The sequence below is a fragment of the Monomorium pharaonis genome, chromosome 3 (genome assembly GCF_013373865.1).
Source record: "Monomorium pharaonis isolate MP-MQ-018 chromosome 3, ASM1337386v2, whole genome shotgun sequence".
Lineage (NCBI taxonomy): Eukaryota > Metazoa > Arthropoda > Insecta > Hymenoptera > Formicidae > Monomorium > Monomorium pharaonis.
The window spans coordinates 360,604-386,302 of record NC_050469.1 but is presented as its reverse complement, the minus strand read 5'-3'; the positions used below and the strand labels follow the sequence as shown (position 1 = coordinate 386,302).

At 28.9% G+C, this 25,699-nt stretch overlaps 3 protein-coding genes and 1 long non-coding RNA gene across 10 annotated transcripts; 1 reads left to right on the top strand and 3 right to left on the bottom strand.

The window, feature by feature from the left end:
• Window positions 1-285: 285 nt before the first annotated feature.
• LOC105840237 (lipase 3) lies at window positions 286-9,731 on the bottom strand. Of its 3 annotated transcripts, none has more exons than XM_012687120.3 (8): window positions 5,918-6,345; window positions 5,469-5,840; window positions 4,363-4,543; window positions 3,781-3,895; window positions 3,363-3,606; window positions 1,914-2,072; window positions 1,568-1,795; window positions 286-1,290 (listed from the first exon to the last, which is right to left on the bottom strand). In XM_012687120.3, exons 2-8 carry the CDS (start codon window positions 5,646-5,648, stop codon window positions 1,138-1,140), a joined length of 1,260 nt encoding a protein of 419 aa, XP_012542574.1. In that variant the 5' UTR covers window positions 5,649-5,840; window positions 5,918-6,345; the 3' UTR covers window positions 286-1,137. The 3 variants fall into 3 exon arrangements, with proteins under 3 accessions (XP_012542574.1, XP_036139603.1, XP_036139602.1); XM_036283709.1 differs by lacking the exon at window positions 5,918-6,345 and adding an exon at window positions 9,606-9,731 and having other exon boundaries at window positions 361-1,290; window positions 5,469-5,590; XM_036283710.1 differs by having other exon boundaries at window positions 5,469-6,345.
• LOC105833176 (lipase 3) lies at window positions 8,588-13,743 on the bottom strand. The gene is made up of 7 exons (XM_036283712.1): window positions 13,550-13,743; window positions 12,980-13,157; window positions 12,491-12,605; window positions 12,097-12,340; window positions 10,927-11,085; window positions 10,126-10,353; window positions 8,588-8,962 (listed from the first exon to the last, which is right to left on the bottom strand). Exons 1-7 carry the CDS (start codon window positions 13,709-13,711, stop codon window positions 8,813-8,815), a joined length of 1,236 nt encoding a protein of 411 aa, XP_036139605.1. The 5' UTR covers window positions 13,712-13,743; the 3' UTR covers window positions 8,588-8,812.
• LOC118644671 lies at window positions 9,779-14,000 on the top strand. The gene is made up of 5 exons (XR_004962415.1): window positions 9,779-9,858; window positions 10,223-10,343; window positions 12,165-12,258; window positions 13,001-13,166; window positions 13,559-14,000. It is a non-coding gene; the product is annotated as an uncharacterized LOC118644671 (long non-coding RNA).
• Window positions 14,001-16,742: 2,742 nt separating this feature from the next.
• Window positions 16,743-23,831, bottom strand: LOC105830124 (lipase 3). Of its 5 annotated transcripts, XM_036284372.1 has the most exons (9): window positions 23,610-23,831; window positions 23,257-23,522; window positions 20,928-21,244; window positions 20,353-20,530; window positions 19,501-19,615; window positions 19,107-19,350; window positions 18,222-18,380; window positions 17,891-18,118; window positions 16,743-17,598 (listed from the first exon to the last, which is right to left on the bottom strand). In XM_036284372.1, exons 3-9 carry the CDS (start codon window positions 21,087-21,089, stop codon window positions 17,449-17,451), a joined length of 1,236 nt encoding a protein of 411 aa, XP_036140265.1. In that variant the 5' UTR covers window positions 21,090-21,244; window positions 23,257-23,522; window positions 23,610-23,831; the 3' UTR covers window positions 16,743-17,448. The 5 variants fall into 5 exon arrangements, with proteins under 5 accessions (XP_036140265.1, XP_036140261.1, XP_036140262.1 ...); XM_036284368.1 differs by having other exon boundaries at window positions 23,257-23,831; XM_036284369.1 differs by having other exon boundaries at window positions 20,928-21,234; window positions 23,257-23,831.
• Window positions 23,832-25,699: the final 1,868 nt, after the last annotated feature.

Genomic DNA, 25,699 nt, shown 5'->3' with positions numbered 1-25,699 from the left:
GTTCCAACATAAACTCGATAGATTAATAAATTTAAATTTGTACGGCACGCTTATTTTGTACATCTTACTTATTCGTATTTATTGTGAGTTATACTTGTGCAATGTTCATTGAGGATTAATGTTCATTAATTGATAATAAAATGTTAATTCTTAGGATCGGTTTCATCAATTTTGATAAATATTATTGGATAATTAAGTTTACTAATTGCCAATCTCAATTCTCTAAACGCTCATTATTCTTAACCTAATTTTTTAATTATTTTAATTAAAATTTTAATTAACAGCTATTATTTTAAAATATATTTTACATCAATAAATGATAATTTGCCGGAAATGGACAAGGAAACCAAAATAATACAATTTTAAGCTCAACTTTAAGTTTTGTAGATGTGAACAGAAATTCGATCGAAACAATTTTTGATCAGTGAGGAAAGCAGATTAATTCATATAGATATATCTCGTGCAGATTAAATATAGACAGAGAAGACAAAGATTATTTTTTATTATTATAAAAATTTTATTCTGATTATCAACATTAAGTTTGTATTATACTCCGCATTGAAAAAATAAATAAATATTTGAATTTGCAGATTAATCACAATAAAAACGAATTAAAATTATATATCGATATACCTGATTGTTTGTATTTAGTCTCCCTGCATAAAATATCTTATTCAAAAATAGTGTTTCGCATTCACGAGATTTTATCGTGAATTCTAATTTTGCAAAAATCTCGGATTGGATCATGGTCAATAATACTTTTCAATGCGATATTAAGAATAGAACCATGCAATCTTGTATGCCTCTGAATCCTACAACAATTAGCAGAAGAACTGAATCTTGTTTAATGCGAGGGTTTGCATTCATTTGAATGCCTCTTATTACGATTGAATGCGAAGAATGTTCAGAGTCAAGTGAATTCTTTTGAATGAAAGAGTTAATATTTGAAATGAATTGAATCCTCAAAAAACAGAATTCAGAAGATATTTAATTGAATCTGATCTAATATCTTTTGAATTTTGCTTTTTGCAAAATGTCAATTTTTTAATTCTTCTCAATCCGACGTTTTATGCAGGATTTTAATTTGCAATCCTCAATCTCCAATTCATAGTCTAATGAGCTTTATTTAATTGACTACTAATGCATCGGCATTATAACTTCGAGTAGCTTTGTGTAAACGAGCTGAGGTGCATCTTTGGCCCATAAATAGTCCAAGTGATTGAATCTGGAAAATGGCACTTTATATTCTTCCACTACATTGGGTAACAGGCTGCTGAGCTTCTTCACATCCTTAAAGAAGTAGTTTTATGAGTTCTTGCTTGACCTTACATTTTATCTAAGATTTTATTCATGTACAGTTTATCAGAATTAATTTTTAGTACTACACGTTTCTTACAATATTGTTCAATAATTAAGTTGTTACAATAAATTACACCAAAGTCGCATTTAAAAATGAGATTAAAAATTTTAATAATTTAAAACGTTCAAGTTAGAAAACTTTGTTTATAGCTGTTGTTATGGCAAATAATTGATATGTCTCTTTTTTATTTAAATCTTACTCGCTTACCGGGATACTAGACAGCCAATCATTTTCGGCATAGAACAATGCAATCGGCACAGTGATGTTTGCGAGATTGTAGTCCGGCGGTTCTATTGCATTGTAAATGTATAGATTTTTTACACGTCCGTAATCGTATTGACGAAACTTACTGGATTTGTATCCCTGGGCAAAGTGTATTATCGTTTTGGTCGAGCTACCGGCTGGATTGTTATTCGCAATCGTAGGTAATAAAGACTATAAAATAGGTAATAAAATTTATAAAATCTCTAAGTGATTGCACAGGTGGAATGACAACGATTGAAATGCCGATTCGAAATGCATTTTTATCGTGACAGGTTTGCGAAACACTCACAGTATTGAATTGTTCACTGTCAAAACCGAAGAGCAGAAATATCACATTGGTGCAAAAGTGTTCCTGAAGATTTACGTTGTTGCAAGTAAGCTTGGTTAGAAAGCGCGTCACACAACTTTCCGGGAAAAACTCATCTTGGCCAAGAATATGCAAAAGCTCCTACAATCAAGAATCTTTTATTCCGTGATGTAATTCGATCTTTCAAATATTTGACGTGTTTGAGTATTTGAGAATATGTTTAACAATATGAAGTATTTCTTGAAATGTGATTTACGCATAGAAACTTCAAATTGCTTCGATCTCGATTTTAACATATATATCAAAGAATTTTTTTTATTAATTAAATTGGAATTTAATTTATACTTATTATATTAGAATATAATATTTCACAGTTTTTCGAAATTTAAAAATCTTAAATTATAAAATGTTGTTAAAGTATTTCTTTTTAGAGAAACAAAAAGTGAAGCATACTTGTGATTTTGCTACTCCCGATTATCCGTTTGGCGTTCTGACATTTTCTGTCAAAAACGGATTAATAAACGAGCTAGTTAATTATCGCATATAAATGTTAATAAATTTATTACATAACAGGAATGAAACAAAAAACTAAAAAAAACATGAAATTCGAATAAAAACTAACATCTAAAGTTATGAAACGTTTCGACTAATACTAAGGCCTCATCAGTCAATATAACGATTTTTGGATATGAAACAATAGAAAACAAAAACATTACAATGTAAAAGATTATGTAGACATTAGATAACAACGTAATCTATCAATAAAAAACTTTTTCCTGTTGTAGATGTCGCGAAGTATAAATAAATAAATATAATAATAGAATAAATAGAATAACAAACAAATGCAATATACATCTACGTTCAACATCAGAATGAAACGAAATCATTGAAAAACGGAGAATTTTCTTCGTTAGATGGCGAAAAAATCCTTGTCTGGGCCATGTATGATATTAATACTCGAGAGAAAAACGTTGTTTTTTATTCGTTCGATAGCGATAAAAAATCGTAGTCAAGCAGGAATAGTAATTCAGGTCAACACGTTAAAAAATTTTATATCCGTTCATTAAAATGTGAGCATTGGTATTAATTAGCACATGTGGTTTAACAAAATCTATTGTCAGATGGGAAAGTTTCCCAGTGTATAGTTAAACAGACGAAGACGAAAACATTCTGACATTTGTTAAAATATTGTTTACAGTACATTTATTATAAATGTTAACATTTGTTAAAGAAAAAAATAAACATTAAAATTTTCAAAAATCAATTACTAAAAAAATTAATATTTAAAAAGTGAGAGATAGTCCACATGTGTAATTTAAAATCATAAGAGGTAAGACAAAATTGTGATAAAAATAGCTTCTTGGATATTGAATGTTGTTAAATTACTATATAACAATTTAATTTTTTAAACAATATATGTTTCTAAATTACCTGAGCATCTTCCGCGAAAGGCGCCAAGTAGCGTATTGGACTTTTCATATGTTTCAGAAAGGCCTGAGGTGCGAGACTAATTATTAATCGCACCTTTTGAGCAATTTCCGGCCGTTCCGCTGCCATCACGTAAGAGACAGTTGTGCCCATCGAATGACCGATGTATGCGTGCAATGGTTGCAATGTTATATTCGTGATAAACGAAATCATCGCTGGTAAATCATAGATGCCCATTTCATGAAAACTGACGAAAATTTTGATCAATATGCCATTACAAAGTATAACAAAAAATATATTATCATACAATATAGTATAATTAACTAATCAACTTGCATTTTTATTATTATTAATTAAATAGTTTTTATATCTATGTTATTTTTAACTTATTATTATTTTTATTTTATCAGCATAAATGTACCTGAAATTCCAGAATTTTGAACTCGACGGAGATAAAGAAATATGTGCTCTTGAGTAAGTATTCCCACGAAAATTACCCATCCAAACATCATATCCTTGATCGGCTAATATAAAAGCTACCGTGAAGAAAAATATTGTTTAGTAGGTCATGTACTTATTTAAGTCTTAATATTTATGTAAAATTTTAATATTATTAAGAAAAAGGTTTATAAGAATGGCTTAGCCTAATAATTGTTAGAATGAATTAAGTAAAAAAAAAGTCTAGTGATTATGTAGTATATATGTCATTAATTTTTTAATAATGCACGAAAAAGGTTTTAAAAGATTATGTATCACTTAAGTATATGTAATATATTAGTTATGTATAATTAATATATTATATTAATATATTATATTAACTAATAATATAATATACTATATTAATATTATAAAATTATGTGTACACAGTTTATGAAAATAAAATGTGCTGAAAACTACGTTTAAAAAAATACACTTTAGAAGTAGATATTTTTAAAAATATTTTTTAAGTAGCAAAACGTGATTATTAATAATTTCTCAAGGAGGGCAATATTTTGAAAAATACCAAGTGCTTTATTCTTGCCGGAAATGACCCAATCGGTGTAACTACTCAAAAGACCATGTAGCAGTAGCACAGGTAACGATCCGTTTTTACCTGTGATACGATAAAGTGTTAAGAGATAACCATCCTCGGTTGGTATTACGTGAATCTCCTCCGGATAACCCTCTTTTTGTATTATTGATTCCTGAAACAAATAAAAATGAATTAAATAATCTATTATTTATTTCAAGTACAGATAAACGAATAAATAAAAAAAAGCCGATTTTAGTGCTTATTGTGTAATACATAAGTTTATTTGTTAATCTCTTATTATTCCTGATTGTAAGAAAAATTCTGATAAAGGTACAATATAATTAATATATTAACAGTATTAATAATTTATAATTCACGTTACGTATATTATAGATTTTCAATATTATCAATTTATACTAAAATAACCTTAACCGAAATTGAAAATTAAGTCAAACGTATAATATAAAATGCATGCAATCTTTTTTTATATTAAATAACAGAGTTTTTAGTATGTTTACATTAAATAAAGTTTATTAATACTTAGAAATAAATCAATACATTAAATATTAATCTAATGTTAGAAAGTAATTATAAAAATTTATCATCAAATCAATATTGTTTGTTTAATTAAGTCTAATTAAACGAGTAATTGTATAAAAGCTAAATATAGAAATATTTCATAAAAACATAAAGCTCTACGGAAATAACTTTTAATTGAATTCGTTTAATTAATTTTACAATTACATAAATATATTTTTTTTAATAGTAAAGCAGTTACTGTTAAAACTTATTTATAATATTAAATATTATGTGCAATGTCAAGAAGAGAAAATATTCAAGCTCTTGAGTTAACTTAAATTAACAAATAATTTAAGTGATTTAAAAAATACAAAAAGAAACATATATAATATAATTTTTATACCAGAATTAAAATCATAATTTAAATTAGGATGTATCTCCTGAGTTTAGATTTTAATTTCGAAAACCAATATGATAATCGACATAAAATCGTTTTTTATAAAAAAAAAAAACAGTACTTTAGAGTTGATTAAAATGAAAAAAGTTACGATTTTTGGTTTTTAGATGCATACACTTACCTTTCTAAGATACACTTTGGAAGAAGCGTACTTGCTGAAGTTTGACTGTTCTCTGCTTATTCGCAACATCCTTGTGAATACATTCTTCAAACATTCCTCCGGGAAGTTGAGTATCCCAGCCCCTACAGAGTCGAGGAAATTGCAAAGGAATAAAAGATACACCAACACAATTAACCGCATTGTAAATGAGAGATTTCAGTCAGTACAAAAAGTAACCGGCACAGGTTTTCCAAGCTATTGAAGTACACCGATAAGAGGAAAACGCAAAAGTAGCATTATTAGTTAAACTCTCTTTTGTAATCTCCTTTTTATGTTTGATAACAAATTCTAGTGTGATGATTTGTTGTTTCGTCAATGACTTTTTATGGTAAGCTAAAAAGTCAAGAGACGTCATATTATTAGTCACGTTATTAGTCATGCGGCGATAAATGGTTACAAAAAATACCTACAGAATTACCATATTATAGAATACATTATTATTACTGTATCAGCAAATTATTAAATCGCTAAAATTTCGAGACAAGACAAACAAAAGTGCACAATACTGCAAGTACTGTAGGTAAATAAGAGATAAAAAAGTTGTGCAATAAGTATATGTAAAATATGAAGCTAGGACGCTTGCACTATCATGTAGATAAAGCATTTTGAGATAGCCAACGGGCTATTTATAATTTATAATTATAATTTTGTTGAAAAAAAAACCGTATTTTTTTACTATTTTATATTAATATGTAATAGAACGGTTTTTTCTCTAATTTTCTAACTTTGTCATCTAACTTTGTAAATTTGTGTATTTTAATACGTAGAATCTTTTCTGAAGAGACAAATTGTCGCGCAAGTCCCTCTTTTTTATTTGATGTTAAAGTTTTTTGATATTGGAACATGATAAATTTATTACTGTAAAAAAAATATAACAAAGTTTGTGATTAAAAATTTATATTAATATTAATGCATATTAATAAATATTCTCTTAAATAATTTTATTTTTAATTATAGCAGGAAATAAGCAAAAATATTGTTTCAATTAAAAGTAAAAATAATTTTTAAAAATAATTTTAATTGTAGTAAAGAATACATTAATTAAAAATTTATACTTTATTAATTTATAGTAGTAAATATTTTTTACTTTAATTAAAAATAATTTTTTTAGATAATTTTAATTATAGCATAGAATAAATTACGATTGCAATATAAAAATAAATATATTTATAAATTTGGGCCACACAATTTAATGTTAACAATAACGTCTTTAACAAAAAGAATTGTTATTTGACTAAGTAACTTATTTTATATTGAGTTATATATTGAGTCATAAATTGTTATATAAAAAGTATGCGCAAAAAAATAAAACAGACCATTTAATTTAATTTATAAGAGATAACATTAAAGAGCATGCGCAGTATTTTCGTAATTATAAATTATTTCTACTTACCGACATCAAGAAACTTTAAAATTAAATTAAAAAGGGGGACTTTAGTGCTGATTATTCTTTTCAAAAAAGATTCTATGTATGAAAATACACAAATTTACAAAGTTTTAAGAAAATTGGAAAGAATAGCGTTATATTGCATATTTAACTTTAAAATTTTGATTAATAAGAACATTACATATTTTAATACATATGAATAAATGATTATGATGAATATTGCAAAATATCTAGAGAATAATTTAAAATATAAAAAAAGGAAACATTAAATTGATGTATGAAAGAGAGAGGGGGAGAGGAAAGCGTTCTAATGATTAGTAAAAATTATGTGTATATATATATATTCATTATTTTTACAAGAACAAAAATTATTAAATAATTCTTACATATATTTTAATATCTTTGGAAACTATTTGTAAGATTGTATATTTAAAAAATAGTAGTATAAAAATTATATCTTATTACTTAATTATGTATATTCTGTGTGTGTATTTTACATTTGTGCTGCACAAAACTTTAAACATCTCGATAACGAAAAATCATATCAAAACGAAATAAAATTAATTCATTTTATTTCGTTTTGATATGATTTTTCGTTATCGAGATGTCTAAAGTTTTGTGCAGCACAAATGTAAAATACACACACAGAATATACATAATTTCGAAAAGTCACATAATGTTTTGGGAATTATGATTTTGTTTACAAGAAATAGTAAAAAATTTAACTTACTATTTTTTTTACAAAATCATAATTCTCAAAACATTATATGACTTTTCAAAATGACATAATTTTTCAAATATTTCTTCAAAATTACATAATTTTCTTTAAAATCTTATAATCTTAAAATCATGTAATTTTTCAAATCACAATTTTTAAAAATCAGGTAACAATTTGAAACATTTCGTTACGTGTCTGATCGTCATTAATTACATGATTTATTACGTAATTTCGTTGTGATTTCGTGACGAGATTTTATTCAGTAGGGAGAACATTTTTATATTTGTCAGTGAGTTAAACTACGAAACAGATGACAAGGCTCCAGAACCTAATACTAGGGTTCTAGTCCGGAAAAAATAAGTAGTTTTTTTGCTATATTTAAATTTTTTGTTTATTGTTAAAATAATTGTTTAATGTCATTTGCAATAAAAATGTGTTGAAAAATATGTATAAAAACATAATTATTTTGCACTTTGTGAGGCAGTAAAATGTTATTATACAAAGTAACATCAATTTATTTCGAAATAAATGTACATATTATAATTTCAAATAAAAGAAGTAATTTTAGCAAACAAATATATAGTGTTTTCGGCAAATCTAATTATAAGTCTAATATTAGGCTTCCGATCCCGGAGATGTTAAATATGAATGTGGCGAAAAACAAAGGTGTTTTCTTCACAATACATATTTACATCTGTACCATTACCTGTACATTTCAAGATAATTATGTTACTTATCGTTAATATTGTATTTAGCGGTATTATTCATAATTTCGCGAAAAAAATATTTGATTAAATGTCACTACGCATGAAATATCACCATGAATTGTTTTCAAATTCTGTAATACAATACTCATACCAAATTTATGATTCTTTTCTAATGAACTTTTAATTTTATTTAAAATTAAAAAGAATTATCATTCACTACCTTATACTAGCAAAAGAGCAAATCATTTTATAATAAATTATATTCATCTTTTTAAAATTATCAATTTGATTTAACAGAAAGATCACTTAGATACATGCATTATTCTGATTTAGCTACACAAAACTATTTCGTATACTATGAACTAAATTACTTTTAATTTATGATGATAGTGCACGTGTAGACGCACCGAAAAGATTTAGTATTCCATATTCATCTTTCATCTTTATTATCATGATATTATTAGCATGATATTTAATATTATTGAATTGATTCTCAAATCTTTTTCATGATCTTAAGCAACCTCCTGTACACAAGTTCAAATGCATCCTTGCCCCATAAAAAGTCCACGTGATTGAATGTAGGTAACGGTACTCTGTACAGATCCAATATGTTGGGTAGTAGACTATAAAGTTTCTTCACGTCCTTGAATAAATGCATTATCTTATCCGATTTTGTATACAAAGTTTAATTTACTACAAAATTACTGCAACTCAATTCTTTATATATAGATAGATAGATAGATAGATAGATAGATAGATAGATAGATAGATAGATAGATAGATAGATAGATAGATAGATAGATAGATAGACAGATAGATAGATAGATAGATAGATAGATAGATAGATAGATAGATGGATAAATAGACAGATAGACAGATAGATAGATAGATACACTGGAAAAAAAGTTTTGTTGTTTTATGAGAAATTCTGGTTGATTCAACCTGTCCGTTTGTTCGAAAATGGACGATACAAATTTTGTAGTTGAAATTACCAGAGGATTCTGGTTAATTCCATACTGTTTAAATCTATCAGAATTTCTTGTTAATCTTACTACATCGTTTTGTTAGGTTTACAAAAATCTACCAATATTTCTTGTTAATCTTACTACATCGTTTTGTTAGGGTTACAAAACTCTACAAAAATTTCTTGTTAATCTTATTATATTGTTTTATTAGGTTAACACAATTTTTTGGTTAAAAAACGAGTTCGGATAGAGTTTTTAAAATAATAACAATATATCTTGGTTTAAAGTACACTGCATATATTTTATATATATTTTACTAACCTCTAAAAATCTCTATATAGCTGTCGAAATTCCATTCGCGCAGAAGAGAAGACGTTTTTTCGTCCGCCATGCCGTTGAATAGAATAATGTAAATACACGATTGTAAGATACACGAAACAAATATAAAGCATGTAGCTACCTTATGGGTACCGCGTGATATTAGTATCGCATCGATACCGCGTTGGTTTGCGCGAGATTGGCATGCACCGACTTGCACTGCAAGAACGAAGGCGCCAGCATTATCGCTATTTTTGTAAATATAACAAGAAGTTTTGTATTATTTTGTAGATTCAACAAGAAGTTTTGTAGATCCAACAAGAAAACACTTAATCAAATCCTTATAGTACAGTTAACCAAACGGTGTAGTTATAAGCTGTAAAATCTTGTTATGATAACCAGAAATTCTGTTTCGTTTAATAAGAATACGCTCAACCAGAACCGTTTTATTATTATAATAAAACCATTTTTCTCAGTGTAGATATCATATTTCCACAATTAAATATGTTTCTCTTCAACTTACCCGGCTGTCGGCCAACCAGTCGTTGTCACTATAGAACAACGCGATCGGCACAGTAATGTTCGTTAGATTATAGTCAGGTGGTTCCGTTGCATTATAGATCAGCATATTTTTCTCGCATCCGTAATCGTATTGGCGGAACTTCCCCGAAATGATTTCCTGACTGAAGTGTACTATCGTCTTGGTCGATACGCCAGCTGGATGATGACTCAAAATCGCAGGTAGTAGATTCTAGAAAATTCACACAGCAAAATATATCTGAGATATAATCAGATATCTTTGTGTTTACAATTTTAAATCAATTTTAAGATAATCTTATTGTCAGATATTCGTAAAATTCTGTAGGACATTATTACTTCATATCACGTATTGTCTGTTAAAGGATATCTCTGGAATATTTGCATATAATATGATCGATATTACAGTTATTTTATTTGTTTGCTTCATGTTTATTTTGAATATTTTGCAACCAATAAGATAATTTATTTAACATATCTAACGATAAACTTCAGATCATCTTAAATATAAGAATTAAAGATAAGATTAAACATAAAAATCAAATATCACATTTGAGATAAAATTATCATGACTTTTTAGTACCTTAAAGATAATCTCAGAAATATTTTTTTAATATCTTGACAATGCTATGCAACAGATATTCTGACATATAGATATCTTCAAGATATCTCTGTGATATATTTTGTTGTATAAGAAACAATGTTATAGACATCCAAAATGATCATGTAAACATTTAAAATATTGATTAGAGTTGCACATCGATTATGACGTTCGTGGAATACTTACGTAGTCAAACTGCTCTTTATCAAATCCACAGATCAGGAATATTGCGTTAGTGCAGATCTTCTCCCCAAAATCATCTATATTACAGCCATATTTTGACAGAAAATGCAACACACCGTTTTGGGGCAAAAATTCATTCTCACCGAAAAAATGCGCCATTATCTATAATTCCCAGATTCTTCTTAATCGCGATATAATTTACTTGTAATTTGATTATTTGGATTTTTAACTAGTATTTGTAAATAAATATATACATTTAAAGCACAATTTCAAAATAAATATATACATTTTTTTAACGAACTGGTTCTATGTAATTAAGATAAAATCTTTTATCTTAATTTTAATTTGTTAAAGAATTTCTCATAAAAATTAAAAGTTAAACAAAATAATATTTATATGCATAAAAATATATAATTAAGTGAAACGAAGTGAAAAGATAAGTTTTCTAATTTTTCCAGTTAATTTCTCGCAAAGACCAAATTTCATATTAAATCTATCTTGTTATCTTAAATTGTTTATATATTTGCATAAGAAATTGATCTTTTTTTCATATATATTATTGCGTTCGCCCGGCGGGACCGCACTCTCTCTCTCTCTCATTCGCACATTCCCGTTCGGAATAAAGAAAGACACTCTTTCTCGCGAAACTCTTTAATGAAACTTGAGAATACAAATATTCCAACTAGTACAGAGAAATAGAACACGACCGAACGGATTGACAGCTCCGAGTCAATCTGACAAACGCGTCCGCGTAAATAACGCGATTACTAACAATAAGAACATTGCGCAGCTGAGAGTCGAAATGTATCGAGCGTCCAGCGCGTTCGCAACAATATTCTGAATTACATTTCGAATTTCATCTTCTATAAATAAATTTTATTTCATTTTGTTCGCATAATAACGACAGTTCGTTTATCACAGTTTTCTGATGTTTAACATTGCAGTGTACGTTTAAATCATAAATTTTTAAAACTTTAATTACCTAAAAAGTAGTGTCGTTATCTTTTTGATTCCTTTTATTCATTCAGCTCAAAAATTGTTTCAACATTTTGTATATAGTATAAAATTAATTATAAAACAAGACAAGTTATAAGACAAAATGATACAGATGCAGTTGTTTAGAAGTTTTAAACCGTTAAACCGTCAATTAACTTATTTCAAATAGTATATTACCTGATATTCTTTTGCGAAAGGAGCAAAATACCGTAATGGACTTTTCATGTGTTTCATAAAAACTCCAGGCGCAAGGCTGATTATCGCTCGTACCAATCGAATAATATCCGGATGTTCCGCTGCCATAACATAAGAAGCAGTTCCGCCCATCGAATAACCAATGTACGTATGCAATGACTGTGAAGTCATATTCGTGATATATGAAATCATCGCTGGTAGATCGTAGATGCCCATTTCATGGAAACTGATAAAAATTCCAATTATTTAAATAATATAACAAAATACTATAGTGACGTAAAATTAATTAAACTTTTATTTTAATTTTTATTAGTTAAGTCATATTTAACCATGTCATTTTTAACACATTATTATTTTCTTTTCACCGTGCAAGTACCTGAAATTCCAAAATCTTGAATCCGATGGAGATAGAGAAACATGCGCCCTCGAATAAGTATTCCCACGAAAATTACCCAACCAAACATCATATCCCTGATCAGCCAATATAAAAGCTTGCATGAAAAATAAATCATTACAGTAGTTACTTTTATGTGTAAATATTGTTACAGCTTTACAATATTGTATTATAAATATACATATTATTTAATAAATAAGTACCTTAATATGTTTGCGATTTTAAATAAAATAAAATTGCATATAAATTTTCCAGAAGAAAAATATGGCCTCAATAGCACTTATTTGTAAAGAAAAAATATGAAGAGTTAAATCCTTCATCTCATTATATAATATCATAAAAATAAAAGTTTAAAAACTGAGATGCGTTAGAATTAAAAAACTTTCTTGTTATGTTACAATTTAAAAATTTATCTTGATATTTGTTCAATATAAAAGCTTATTCAGTAATTTTTCAATTAGATTTAGATACCAAGTCCTTTTTTCTTGCCAGAAATGACCCAGTCAGCGGAGCTACATAATAAACCATGCTGCAATAACACAGGTGGCTTCTTGTCACCCAAGATACGATGAAGTGTTAGAAGATAACCATCTTTTGTCAGTGCAATATGGGCCTGCGCAGGATAACCCGCTTTTCTTATCATCTGCAGCTAGAAGAAGTAAGAACACTTCATTTATTGCTCTATTTAGTAGTGTAAATTGCAAGTTTTAAAAAAATTTAATTATGATAAGATAAATATATATATATATTTTTTTTTAATTATTTTTTAAATTATTTTTTACATTAAAAAATATGAAAAGCGTTAATTTATTTATTTAATATAAAAATTATTAAAGTATTTTTTAATGTAATAAAGTTTAAATCAATGTTATTTATTTAATTATAATGTAATCATAATTGAATTATTTTACAAGTACAATTTTATTACAATTTAATTTTAAATTAAAATCTAAGTATCCTGAGATCGTAATTGACATTATTCCAATATAAAATCGTATTTATAAAATATAATTAGAATGTAGAAAAAATATGTCCACTTACTGTGTTAAGGTTGACATCAGGATTAGCGCCGTTCGGTCGTTCTTTGCTCTCTTGCATCGTTTTTACGAGCATGCTTAACAAGTGCTCTTGCGAAACATTAAATGTCACGGCTGCGGCAAGGTTGCAGAAGAGAACAAGAAATGCGATCATGATCAATCGCATCGTACGAACCGACAACTGAGAGATTCGAATTGAATCGAATATCGTGGATTTCTCAAAGCGTCAAGATATAACAGCGAACATTCGAAATGAGAAATACGACACGCACAACCGAGCTTTCCTTCTCGCGATGTTCTCCATGCAGATTCCAGGGAACTCTGACGAATCATTTATTAATCGGGAAAAAAGAGAGAGGAGGAAGAGAGAGATAAACAACAGAAACAATGTAGAAGTATTATTAGTCACCTGTCAGTTATGAAGATGCGCGAATATAATGAAAAATGATTAAAAATATTATATGTAGATTTATTCACGCTATGTATGAAATTGTCTCTCATTGTCACTATTTTTCCTAAATATTCTACATTTTATATATACTTAGAGGAAGGTATTTGCTTTTTTCTCTCTGATTAGAAGATTTAATGTGTCTCCCCTGGTAAAATTTTATCTCAGAATTTTTATACAAATTGAACTTTTCAGAAATAATGAAAAAATCTTTTCAAATTTTTCATATGTATGAATTATGTGTATGTATGAAATATTTTATATAAAAAATCAAAAATTTTTATAAATTATAAAAGTGTAAAATTGTACAAAAATTCTTTTAAGTTACATAAACATTCTGAAAAATTTTGAAAAATTCTTTAAAAAATTGTATAATTAATGAAAAATTTTCTCACAATTTTTTATATAATTTTTTTTAAGAATTTTTATAAATTATAAAATTTATCAAAATATTTCTGTATAATTTTATATTAAAAAAAATTTTTGGACAATTTTAAAATATTATACAGACAATAAAATAACAATATGTTTTGAAATCCTTATATTTGAAGATCAGGTTATAAATAATCTCGGCTGGAGAAAACTCGCAAAATCTAATCTTTAATCCATTTTGTTCTGATAGATATAATTCTAATCTAAAATTTGTAATCCTTGTTCATTAAAGATGTAGTATTTTATATATATATATATATATAAATATAATCTTATAAATATATATATATATATATATATATATATATATATATATATATACATTAGCTATGCCCTGCCATGCGTTGCTGTGGCTCTCTATTCTTATGCTACGTTTTTTTCAAATTTTCTTTGCTTTCGTTGTTTAACTTTCAAGAGCCTTGCTTTACTGTTGCTCTTTTTATTTTATTTTTGAATAAGCATTTATCCATCTTTAATAAATCTAATATTCATTTATTCACGTACTTCTAACTTTTTTTTCTAAAAGCTGCCAAAGATTTAGAAATCCATTCAAAAGACTGTTTTAAATAAGTTCCTTTTTTCAATAAAATAACAGCCATCTTATTTTTCTTATTACTTTAATTTAAACACAATAGAAACATTCTTCGCCTCTCCCGGTATCTACCCGTCTCTCCCCGTCTTCCCGGTCTCTCCCCGTCTCTACTCGTCTCTCCCCGTCACTCCCCGTTTCTTCCGGTCTCTCCCGGTCTCTCCCCGTCTCTCCCGGTCTCTCCCAGTCTCTCCCGGACTTTCCTCGTTTCTCTCCGTCTCTCCCGGTCTCTTCTCGTTTCTCCCGGTCTCTCCCGGTCTGTCCCCGTCTCTCCCGGTCTCTCCCGGTCTCTCCCCGTTTCTCCCGATCTCTCCCCGTCTCAATGTGTCAAAATTTCAATAATATTAATGAAAAACTATTTTTTACACTTAAATTATGGCCATCATTTTTGAAACACCGGTATATCCAAAATCAAACCCCATAAGAACACTCCCGTTTTCGAATGTAACATTGTGTTAAAATTTCAAATCCTGCCATTGATAATAAATTGTCATATACACGCTAAAAGAAATATTCTCAAATTAAAGGCCTGCATTTATGAAACGACCAGTAATAAATCTAATATTCATTTATTCACGTACTTCTAACTAAATTCAATACAACGTTGTGTCAAAATTACAAAAAAATATCATGTAAAAAATATTGTTTAAAATTAAATTATGGCCATCATTTTTGAAACACACGTATTTCCAAAATCAGACCCCATAAGAACACTGCCGGTTACGAACGTTGCAACGTTGTTTCAAATTTCAAAGCAATCGGTGAAAAACTTACGGAGATCTTAGATGAGGAACAAACATTTTACATGTTATTTATATATATATATATATATATATATATATATATATATATATATATACTATATGTATTCTTTTCCTCAACTTTTTACGCAATCTTATATGTGCAACTAAAATAGCCAATTTGTTATTTATAAAAGAATTGCAAAAATTCTTTTATCAACTTATCTTAACTTCTAGAGGACTGGCCATTTTTTGATATTTTTTAGTTTTAGTGCTAGCCCTACTGAAAAGAATTACGTCACAAAATAACGAAGTTGTGGAACAAATCACGTAAATAATAACCATCAAACACGTAACAAAATGTTTCAAATTGTTACCTGATTTTTAAAAATCATGTAAATTTGAAGAACATTATTGGAAAAATAATGTCATTTCAAAAAGTCACATAATGTTTTGGGAATTATAATTTTGTCCACAAAAAAATAGTAAGAAATTTAATTTACTCGCTATTTTTTTTTTACAAAATCATAATTCTTAAAACATATGACTTTTCGAAATGACATAATTTGTCAAATAACGTACTTCTTCAAAATTATATAATTTTCTTTAAATCACATGATTCTTTAAAATAGTGTAACAATTTGAAACATTTTGTTACGTGTTTGGTCGTCATTAATTACGTAATTTGTTATGTAATTTCGTTATGTGATTTTGTTAGGTGTTTTTTTTTCAATAGAGAACATTTTTATATTTGTCAGTAAGTTGAATTAAGAAACAGATGACAAGACTCCAGAATCTAATACTATAAGGCTTCCAATGCAAAAAAAATAAATATAAGTTATTTTTTTTACTGTACTTGAACTTTTATATTATTGTTTGTTATTAAAACAATGTTTAATGTCATTTGCAATAAAAAGGTATTGAAAAATATGTATAAAAATATAATGATGCTGCACTTTGTGAGGTATAAGGCAGTAAAATGTTATTATACAAAATAACATCAATTTATTGCAAAATAAATGTAAATATTATAATTTCAAACAAAAGAAGTAATTTTAGCAAACAAATACTGTTTTCGGCAAATCTAATTATAAGTCTAATATTAGGCTTCCGATCTCGGAGATGTTAAATATGAATATGGCGAAAAACAAAAATGTTGTCTTCACAATACATATTTACATCTGTACCATTACCTGTACATTTCAAGATAATTATGTTACTTATCGTTAATATTGTATTTAGCGGTATTATTCGCTGAATATAATTTCGCGAAAAAAATATTTAATTAAATGTCACTACGCATGAAATATCACCATGAATTGTTTTCAAATTCTGTAATACAATACTCATACCAAATTTATGATTCTTCTCTAATAAACTTTTAATTTTATTTAAAATTAAAAAGAATTATTATTCACTACCTTATACTAGCAAGAGAGCAAATCATTTTATAATAAATTATATTCATCTTTTTAAAATTATCAATTTGATTTAACAGAAAGATCACTTAGATACATGCATTATTCTGATTTAGCTACACAAAACTATTTCGTATACTATGAACTAAATTACTTTTAATTTATGATGATAGTGCACGTGTAGACGCACCGAAAAGATTTAGTATTCCATATTCATCTTTCATCTTTATTATCATGATATTATTAGCATGATATTTAATATTATTGAATTGATTCTCAAATCTTTTTCATGATCTTAAGCAACCTCCTGTACACAAGTTCAGGTGCATCCTTGCCCCATAAAAAGTCCACGTGATTGAATGTAGGCAACGGTACTCTGTACAGATCCAATATGTTGGGTAGTAGACTATAAAGTTTCTTCACGTCCTTGAATAAATGCATTATCTTATCCGATTTTGTATACAAAGTTTAATTTACTACAAAATTACTGCAACTCAATTCTTTATATATAGATAGATAGATAGATAGATAGATAGATAGATAGATAGATAGATAGATAGATAGACAGATAGATAGATAGATAGATAGATAGATAGATAGATAGATAGATAGATAGATGGATAAATAGACAGATAGACAGATAGATAGATAGATAGATAGATAGATAGATAGATAGATATCATATTTCCACAATTAAATACGTTTCTCTTCAACTTACCCGGCTGTCGGCCAACCAGTCGTTGTCACCATAGAACAACGCGATCGGCACAGTAATGTTGGCTAGATTATAGTCAGGTGGTTCCGTTGCATTATAGATCAGCATATTTTTCTCGCATCCGTAATCGTATTGACGGAATTTCCCCGAAATGATTTCCTGACTGAAGTGTACTATCGTCTTGGTCGATGCGCCAGCCGGATCGTGACTCAGAATCGTAGGTAGCAGATTCTAGAAAAACAATATGACATAGACATCCAAAAGCATGATCATGCAAAGATTTAAAATAATGATTAGAGTTGCACTTCGATCATGACGTTCGTGGAATACTTACGTAGTCAAACTGCTCTTTATCGAATCCACAAATCAGGAACATTGCGTTAGTGCAGATTTTCTCCCCAAAATCGTCTACGTTGCAGCCATATTTTGATAGAAAATGCAACACACCGTTTTGTGGCAGAAATTCATCTTCACCAAAAAAATGCGCGATTATCTATAATTCCCAGATTTTTCTTAATCGTGATATAATTTAGTTGTAATTTGATTTTTTGTATTTTAACTAGTATTTGTAAATAAATATATACATTTCAAGCATAATTTCAAAATAAATATACATTTCTCTAACAAACTGGTTCTATGTAAATGATCTTTATCTTAATTTTAATTTGTTAAAGAATTTCTCATAAAAATTAAAAGTTGAACAAAATATTATGCATAAAAATATATAATTAAGTGAAACAAAGTGAAAACATAAGATTTCTCTTCTTTTCAATTAATTTCTCGCAGAGACCAAATTTCATATTAAATCTACCTTGTTATCTTAAATTGTTTATATATTTGCATAAGAAATTCATCTTTTTTTCATGTATATATTCTGCATTACATTTAAAATTTCACTCTTCTTGTATCAATAAATTTTATTCCATTTTGCTCGCATAATAAAGACGATTCGTTTATCATAGTTTTCTGATGTTCAACATATTGTATACTTTCAAATCATAAATTCTTAAAATTTTGTTTATCTAAAAAAATAGTTCTATTATCTTTTTGATTTCTTTCATTCATTCAGCTCAAAAATTGTTTCAACATATTGTATAATATATAATATAAAATTAATTATAAAACAAGACAAGTTATAAGACAAAAGGATAGATGCAGTTATTTAAAAGTTTTAAATCGTTAAATCGCCAATATTAACTTATTTCTAATAGTAAATTACCTGATATTCTTTTGCGAAAGGAGCAAAATACCGTAATGGACTTTTCAAGTGTTCCATAAAAACTGCAGGCGCAAGGCTGATTATCGCTCGTACCATTCGAATAATATCCGGACGTTCCGCTGCCATAATATAAGAAGCAGTTCCGCCCATCGAATGACCAATGTACGTATGCAATGACTGTGAAGTCATATTCGTGATATATGAAATCATCGCTGGTAGATCGTAGATGCCCATTTCATGGAAACTGATAAAAATTCCAATTATTTAAATAATATAACAAAATACTATAGTGATGTAAAATTAATTAAACTTTTATTTTAATTTGTATTAGTTAAGTCATATTTAACCATGTCATTTTTAACACATTATTATTTTCTTTTCACCGTGCAAGTACCTGAAATTCCAAAATCTTGAATCCGATGGAGATAGAGAAACATGCGCCCTCGAATAAGTATTCCCACGAAAATTGCCCAACCAAACATCATATCCCTGATCGGCCAATATAAAAGCTTGCATGAAAAATAAAACATTGTTTACAGTAGTTACTTTTATGTGTAAGTATTACTATAGCTTTACAATATTGTATTATAAATATACATATTATTTGATAAAAAGTTTTTAATATGTTTGCGATTTTAAATAAAATATAATTGCATATAAATTTTCCAGAAGAAAAATATGACCCCCAATAGCACTTATTTATACAGAAAAAATATAAAGAGTTAAATCCATCATCTCATTATATAATATCATAAAAATAAAAGTTTAAAAACTGAAATGCGTTAGAATCTATATTAAAAAATTTTCTTGGTATATTACAATTTAAAAGTTATCTCGATATTTGTTCAATAAAAGTTTTAGGGGATGCTAAAGCTGTCCTGTTTTATCGATTATTTTGCTTATTTTCAATTCACTAATCTTTTAATTGTATTTACCAAATTAAAAATCCGTTTCCACAATTAAAGTACAGACGGTAACATAATACGCACGAAAGAATTTTATATAAAAAACGAAAAAAATTTTTAATTTGTAAATTACATTAAATTTTTTTTGTTTTTTGTATAAAATTCTTACGTGCGTATTATGTTACCGTCTGTTACCGTACTTTAATTGTGGAAAAGGATTTTTAATTCTATAAATACAATTAATTAAAAAATTAGTAAATTGAAAATAATCAAAATAATCGGTAAAACAGAACAGCTTCACGATCCCCTTAATTAGTAATTTTTCAATTAGATTTAGGTACCAAGTCCTCTTTTCTTGCCAGGAATGACCCAGTCAGCGGAGCTACTTAATAAACCATGCTGCAATAACACAGGTGGCTTCTTGTCACCTAAGATACGATGAAGTGTTAGAAGATAACCATCTTTTGTCAGTGCAATATGGCCCTGCGCAGGATAACCCGCTTTTCTTATCATCTGCAGCTAGAAGAAGTAAGAACACTTCATTTATTGCTCTATTAGTGGTGTAAATTGCAAATTTTTTAAAAATTTAATTATGATAAAATGCATACATATACATATTTTTAGAATTATTTTATTTTAATCATTTTTTACATTAAAAAATATTAAGAGCATTTATTTATTTATTTAATATAAAAATTATTGAAGTATTTTTTAATGTAATAAAGTTTAAATCCATGTTATTTATTTACTTATAATGTAATCGTAATTGAATTATTTTACAAAGTACAATTTCATTACAATTTAATTTTAAATAAAAATTCAAGTATCCTGAGATCGTAATTGACATTATTCCAAATATAAAATTGTATTTATAAAATATAATTAGAATGTAGAAGGCAGAAATATGTACACTTACTGTGTTAAGATTGACGTCGGGATTGGCGCCGTTCGGCCGTTCTTTGCTCTCTTGCATCGTTTTTACGAGCATGCTTAACAAGTGCTCTTGCGAGACATCAAGTGTCACGGCTGCGGCGAGGTTGCAGAAGAGAACAAGAAATGCGATCATGATCAATCGCATCGTACGAACCGACAACTGAGAGATTCGAATTGAATCGAATATCGTGGATCTCTCAAAGCGTCAAAATATAACAGCGAACATACAAAATGAAAAATACGACACGCACAACCAAGCTTTCCTTCTCGCGATGTTCTCCATGCAGATTCTAGGGAACTCTGACGAATCATTTATTAATCGGGAAAAAAGAGAGAGAAGGAGGAAGAAAGAGACAAACAACTGTTATATTGTAGAAGTATTATTAGTCATCTGTCAGTTATAAAGATGCACGAATTATAATGAAAATAATTAAAAATATTATATGTAGATTTATTCGCGCCACTATATGAAACTGTCTTTCATTGTCACTATTTGTCCTAAATATTCTACATTTTATGTATAGTTAGAGGAAGGTATTTGCCTTTTTCTCTCTGATTAGAAGATTTAATGTCTCTCCCCTGGTAAAATTTTATCTCACAATTTTTATACAAATTGAACTTTTCAGAAATAATGAGAAAATCTTTTCAAATTTTTCATATGTATGAATTATGTGTATGTGTGAAATATTTTATATAAAAAATCAGATATTTTTTATAAATTATTACTTTTTATAAAAAGTGTAAAATTGCACAAAAATTCTTAAATTTACATAAACATTCTGAAAAATTTTGAAAAATTCTTTAATAAATTGTATAATTAATGAAAAATTTTTTCACAATTTTTTATAATTTTTTAAAATAATTTTTGTAAGTTATAAAATTTATCAAAATTTTCTGTATAATTTTATATTAAAAAAAATGTTTTGGACAATTTTACAATATTATACAGACAATAAAATAACAATACGTCTTGAAATCCTTATATTTGAAGATCAGGTTATAAATAATCTCGGCTGTAGAAAACTCGTAAAATCTTTAATCCATTTTGTTCTGATAAATGTAATTCTAATCTAAAATTTGTAATCCTTGTTCCCTAATTTAAAGGTATAGTATTATATACATATACATGTGTGTGTGTGTGTGTGTGTGTGTGTGTGTGTGTGTGTGTGTGTGTGTGTGTGTGTGTGTGTGTGTGTGTGTGTGTGTGTGTGTGTGTGTGTGTGTGTGTGTGTGTGTGTGTGTGTGTGTGTGTGTGTGTGTGTGTAACGTACTATACAACTTCCAAATTTTCCAGATTTTTTTACATAAACTTTAAAATATTTGACACATATACAGGAAAAAAATATATAAAGACGATAGAGCAGATTCTTCTCACGAAGTAACTACCTACCATTTTTATTTTAGTAAAACTTTCATAGAGTATATCTTATTGAATAATAATTATGTTATAAATAATTCTATTACACTCATTACTTTTTAAGAAAAAGCAGGAAAGAAAAAAAATAAATAATTTCATTAGAAAAAAACAAAATTAAAATTAACAGGTGACAATAAAAGCTGTGTCAATTTTATTGGAAATCTAAAGTTTCCATTACATACTCTATAGATTTTCAGTACTGACAGCAATTTTGAAACACAGCCAAAATTGATTAAAAATCAATTGTGAAAATTTAAATGAGACATTAGAAAGAGAGAGAGAAAGAGAGAGAGAGAGAAAGAGAGAGAGAGAATAAAGAAATTATATCTAAATAAAAATAAAAATTTATTTTTATTTGTTGGCAAAATATTTAATTAAATATTCAAAGTTATAAACATTAAATTAAAAATCTGCAACATTTTTTGTACATTTCTTTTTCCATTCTTGATTTTCTGTTTCGCATTGAAATTTTTTATTTTAAGCTTTCTACATATATATTAATGTCATTTCTAATTAAAATTATATTATAAATAGTAATTAATCATTTTTTTCAATATTAATGTTTCAAACAATTTTTATTAAGTAAGGTGTGTGTGTGTATGTGTGTGTGTGTGTGTGTGTGTGTGTGTGTGTGTGTGTGTGTGTGTGTGTGTGTGTGTGTGTGTGTGTGTGTGTGTGTGTGTGTGTGTGTGTACATACACACAATATATTTGTGTTTAATATTGCAATAAGATACTTTCCTGTGTACAAATATTGTTCAATTTTTATTACACAATATTTTATAAACTTATTTGTTGTTTTATTATTAAAAAATGTAACGATTTGGAAACAATTTTTTATTGTTTCTTCTTCGTGGAATTTACATAAATTTAACAATACGTGCATTGAATCTTACATTTTTCTTTCACTTTACATATTTTGAAATTTTCTTACAATCTTTGAGCTGTATATCGTACGTGTTTAACGTTTTTGGAAGATCAACATTTTCATTTATCACAACTCGATACAAACATACGATGTTTTGGTAAGAAAATATAAACATTGGTCAAGGATGCACAAGATATGTCGGCATTTCTGCTGAGCACATGTAACACAAACACAAGTTCGTCGCAACCATCGTAGGTACATTTGAAGGTTACGGTCCAGTTGATTCTGCAAATGCTTAAAAATATTTTTTGATTGGTCAATTAGTTAAATTCTTCGTTTCGATTGGTCGATCAAAATGTTTCGAAGAATTAGGGCCCTCACATGAAATGGCATAAACCCGTAGACCTTATAGATATAAGACTGACAGCATATATGTAATATTGATTTATTGCTAATTGGGCTCGGAAGAGGATGAAAACTATGAAGACTAGGGACGGAATTCATAAACCGATCTTAAGTTCAAGAATTGTCTCAAGTATAGCTTCGAGCCGACTTGAGACTTACTTAACCAATGAAATAACAGCATTGACATCTCAAGATCGTGCTTAAAGGGCTATCTACTGTAAGAAATTGGCTGTGAACGTAGGTTAAGTTTCACATTTCCGTTTCCCCCACACGAAGCGCCCCGAGATTTTACTTCAATGCGCCACCGTCTTGCCAGGTCTCCTATTGGACACCAGCCAGACGACACGGGCTTAGGCCTCCTATTGGTAAATGTAGGCGCTCTTGGCGCACTCATACGGGCATCTGGGGAGCGAAGAAAACTTCTTCCCGCCATATAGGCAGTTAGTAACAAGACTCAAAACTGTAAAGAAGTCTCCAGTGAATAAACGACTCCTCGAACGGAACAACGTGTGCCCATTATTGCCTTCCGGCTTTCTTTCCCTCCTAACTTTTCCCCCCTTATTACAAATTCACATAAAGTCCCTTACAGATCTCAGAAGTGGGATACTCCTTACACACGGTTGTTCTGTTCGAGACGTTTCTACCGCGTAATAGTGCGCAGTTTTTCGTCTTCTTTTTTCGCGTCCGGGTTCTCCGGCGAAAAAATCATTCCTTCTTTCGCGACCGGGCTCTCCGGCGAGAGGTTACCCCTTTCGTGTCCTTTATACGCGAAAGCATAAATATTATTTTCGGTTGTTACACGGTTTGCGTGATAACGGTCACTCGCCATTGTGAAAACAAGTTAGTGCGCGTTTGTGCACATTACTGGGACCGGCTATATATTGCGAACCGGCGGGAAATCCGTTCATGTCATATACCTTACTAGTGTTATATTGAGAGTAGTACGAATCTCTCTGTTGAACGCAGAACTGTGCGGACATTCACGTGTTTGTACGACCACGCACGTTTTGAAATCAACACAATTTGAAGGAGATGGATGTAGAAATTCTGAACGATCTCACCTTACATCAACTTAAGGAAAAACTCAAGGAATATGGATTGCCTGACGCATTTAATAAGCCCGCTTGCATTGATGCTCTTTGAGCTTATTATAAGCGGCAAGAAGCCGCTGAAACCCTCTCGTCATTGGAGGGGGAAACACGAAGAAACCCCCCCAGCAACGTGGACTCTGCAATAAAGCAGACAGCAGAAGAAAGGGATTATTTTTCTTCCCGTCAGAAATCACGGTACGAGAGAGACCTCGAGAGGCAAGTACAAGCCCTTTCACACAAACTTGACCTACTTACCGCTCAAATCACAACGCAATTAAATACGCCTGTTCAAAATCAAAATATAGTTTACACGCAGGCACCGAGTCTAACGAGGAACCAACTGCAAACACAGAGTGTATCACATCCTTGGTTACCGGACGTTAGATCAAATGTGGTGAACCCCTCTAACTCACCACAGAAGACTGGTAATGAGGAAGTTGAACCAGCATATCCACCAGTGAGTCAATACGGGGGCTACATCCCACCGTCCAGTCCGAATTATCCATATGGTTTGCAACTACCCATGTTGGCTGCAATACCACCAGCGCAAGCAGTTACCTTACTGTCGTCACAGATACCATCATTCTCAGGCGCTGAAGATGAAGATGTGGAAACATGGATACGTAAGATTGAGCGTATTGCAACGGTGCATCAGGTTGATGACAGCATCAAATTACTGTCAGCAACTCGCAACCTGCATAAACTGGCACGAGATTGGTTTGATCTCGACGAAGGCCCAAGCGCTGAATCTTGGAACGCCTTCAAGAACGCTATCCTTCGAAGATTCAAGCGACACATATCTTTCACTGCCGTCATGCAGAAAATAGAAGGCAGGAAATGGAACTTCCCAAAAGAAAGCTTCGCTGATTATACTATGCAGAAATTGAAGCTAATACAACCACTACATTTAAACGAGAAGGACATCATTAATCTCCTCGTGGGAGGTATAACTAACTTTTCAATCCGAGGAGTAGC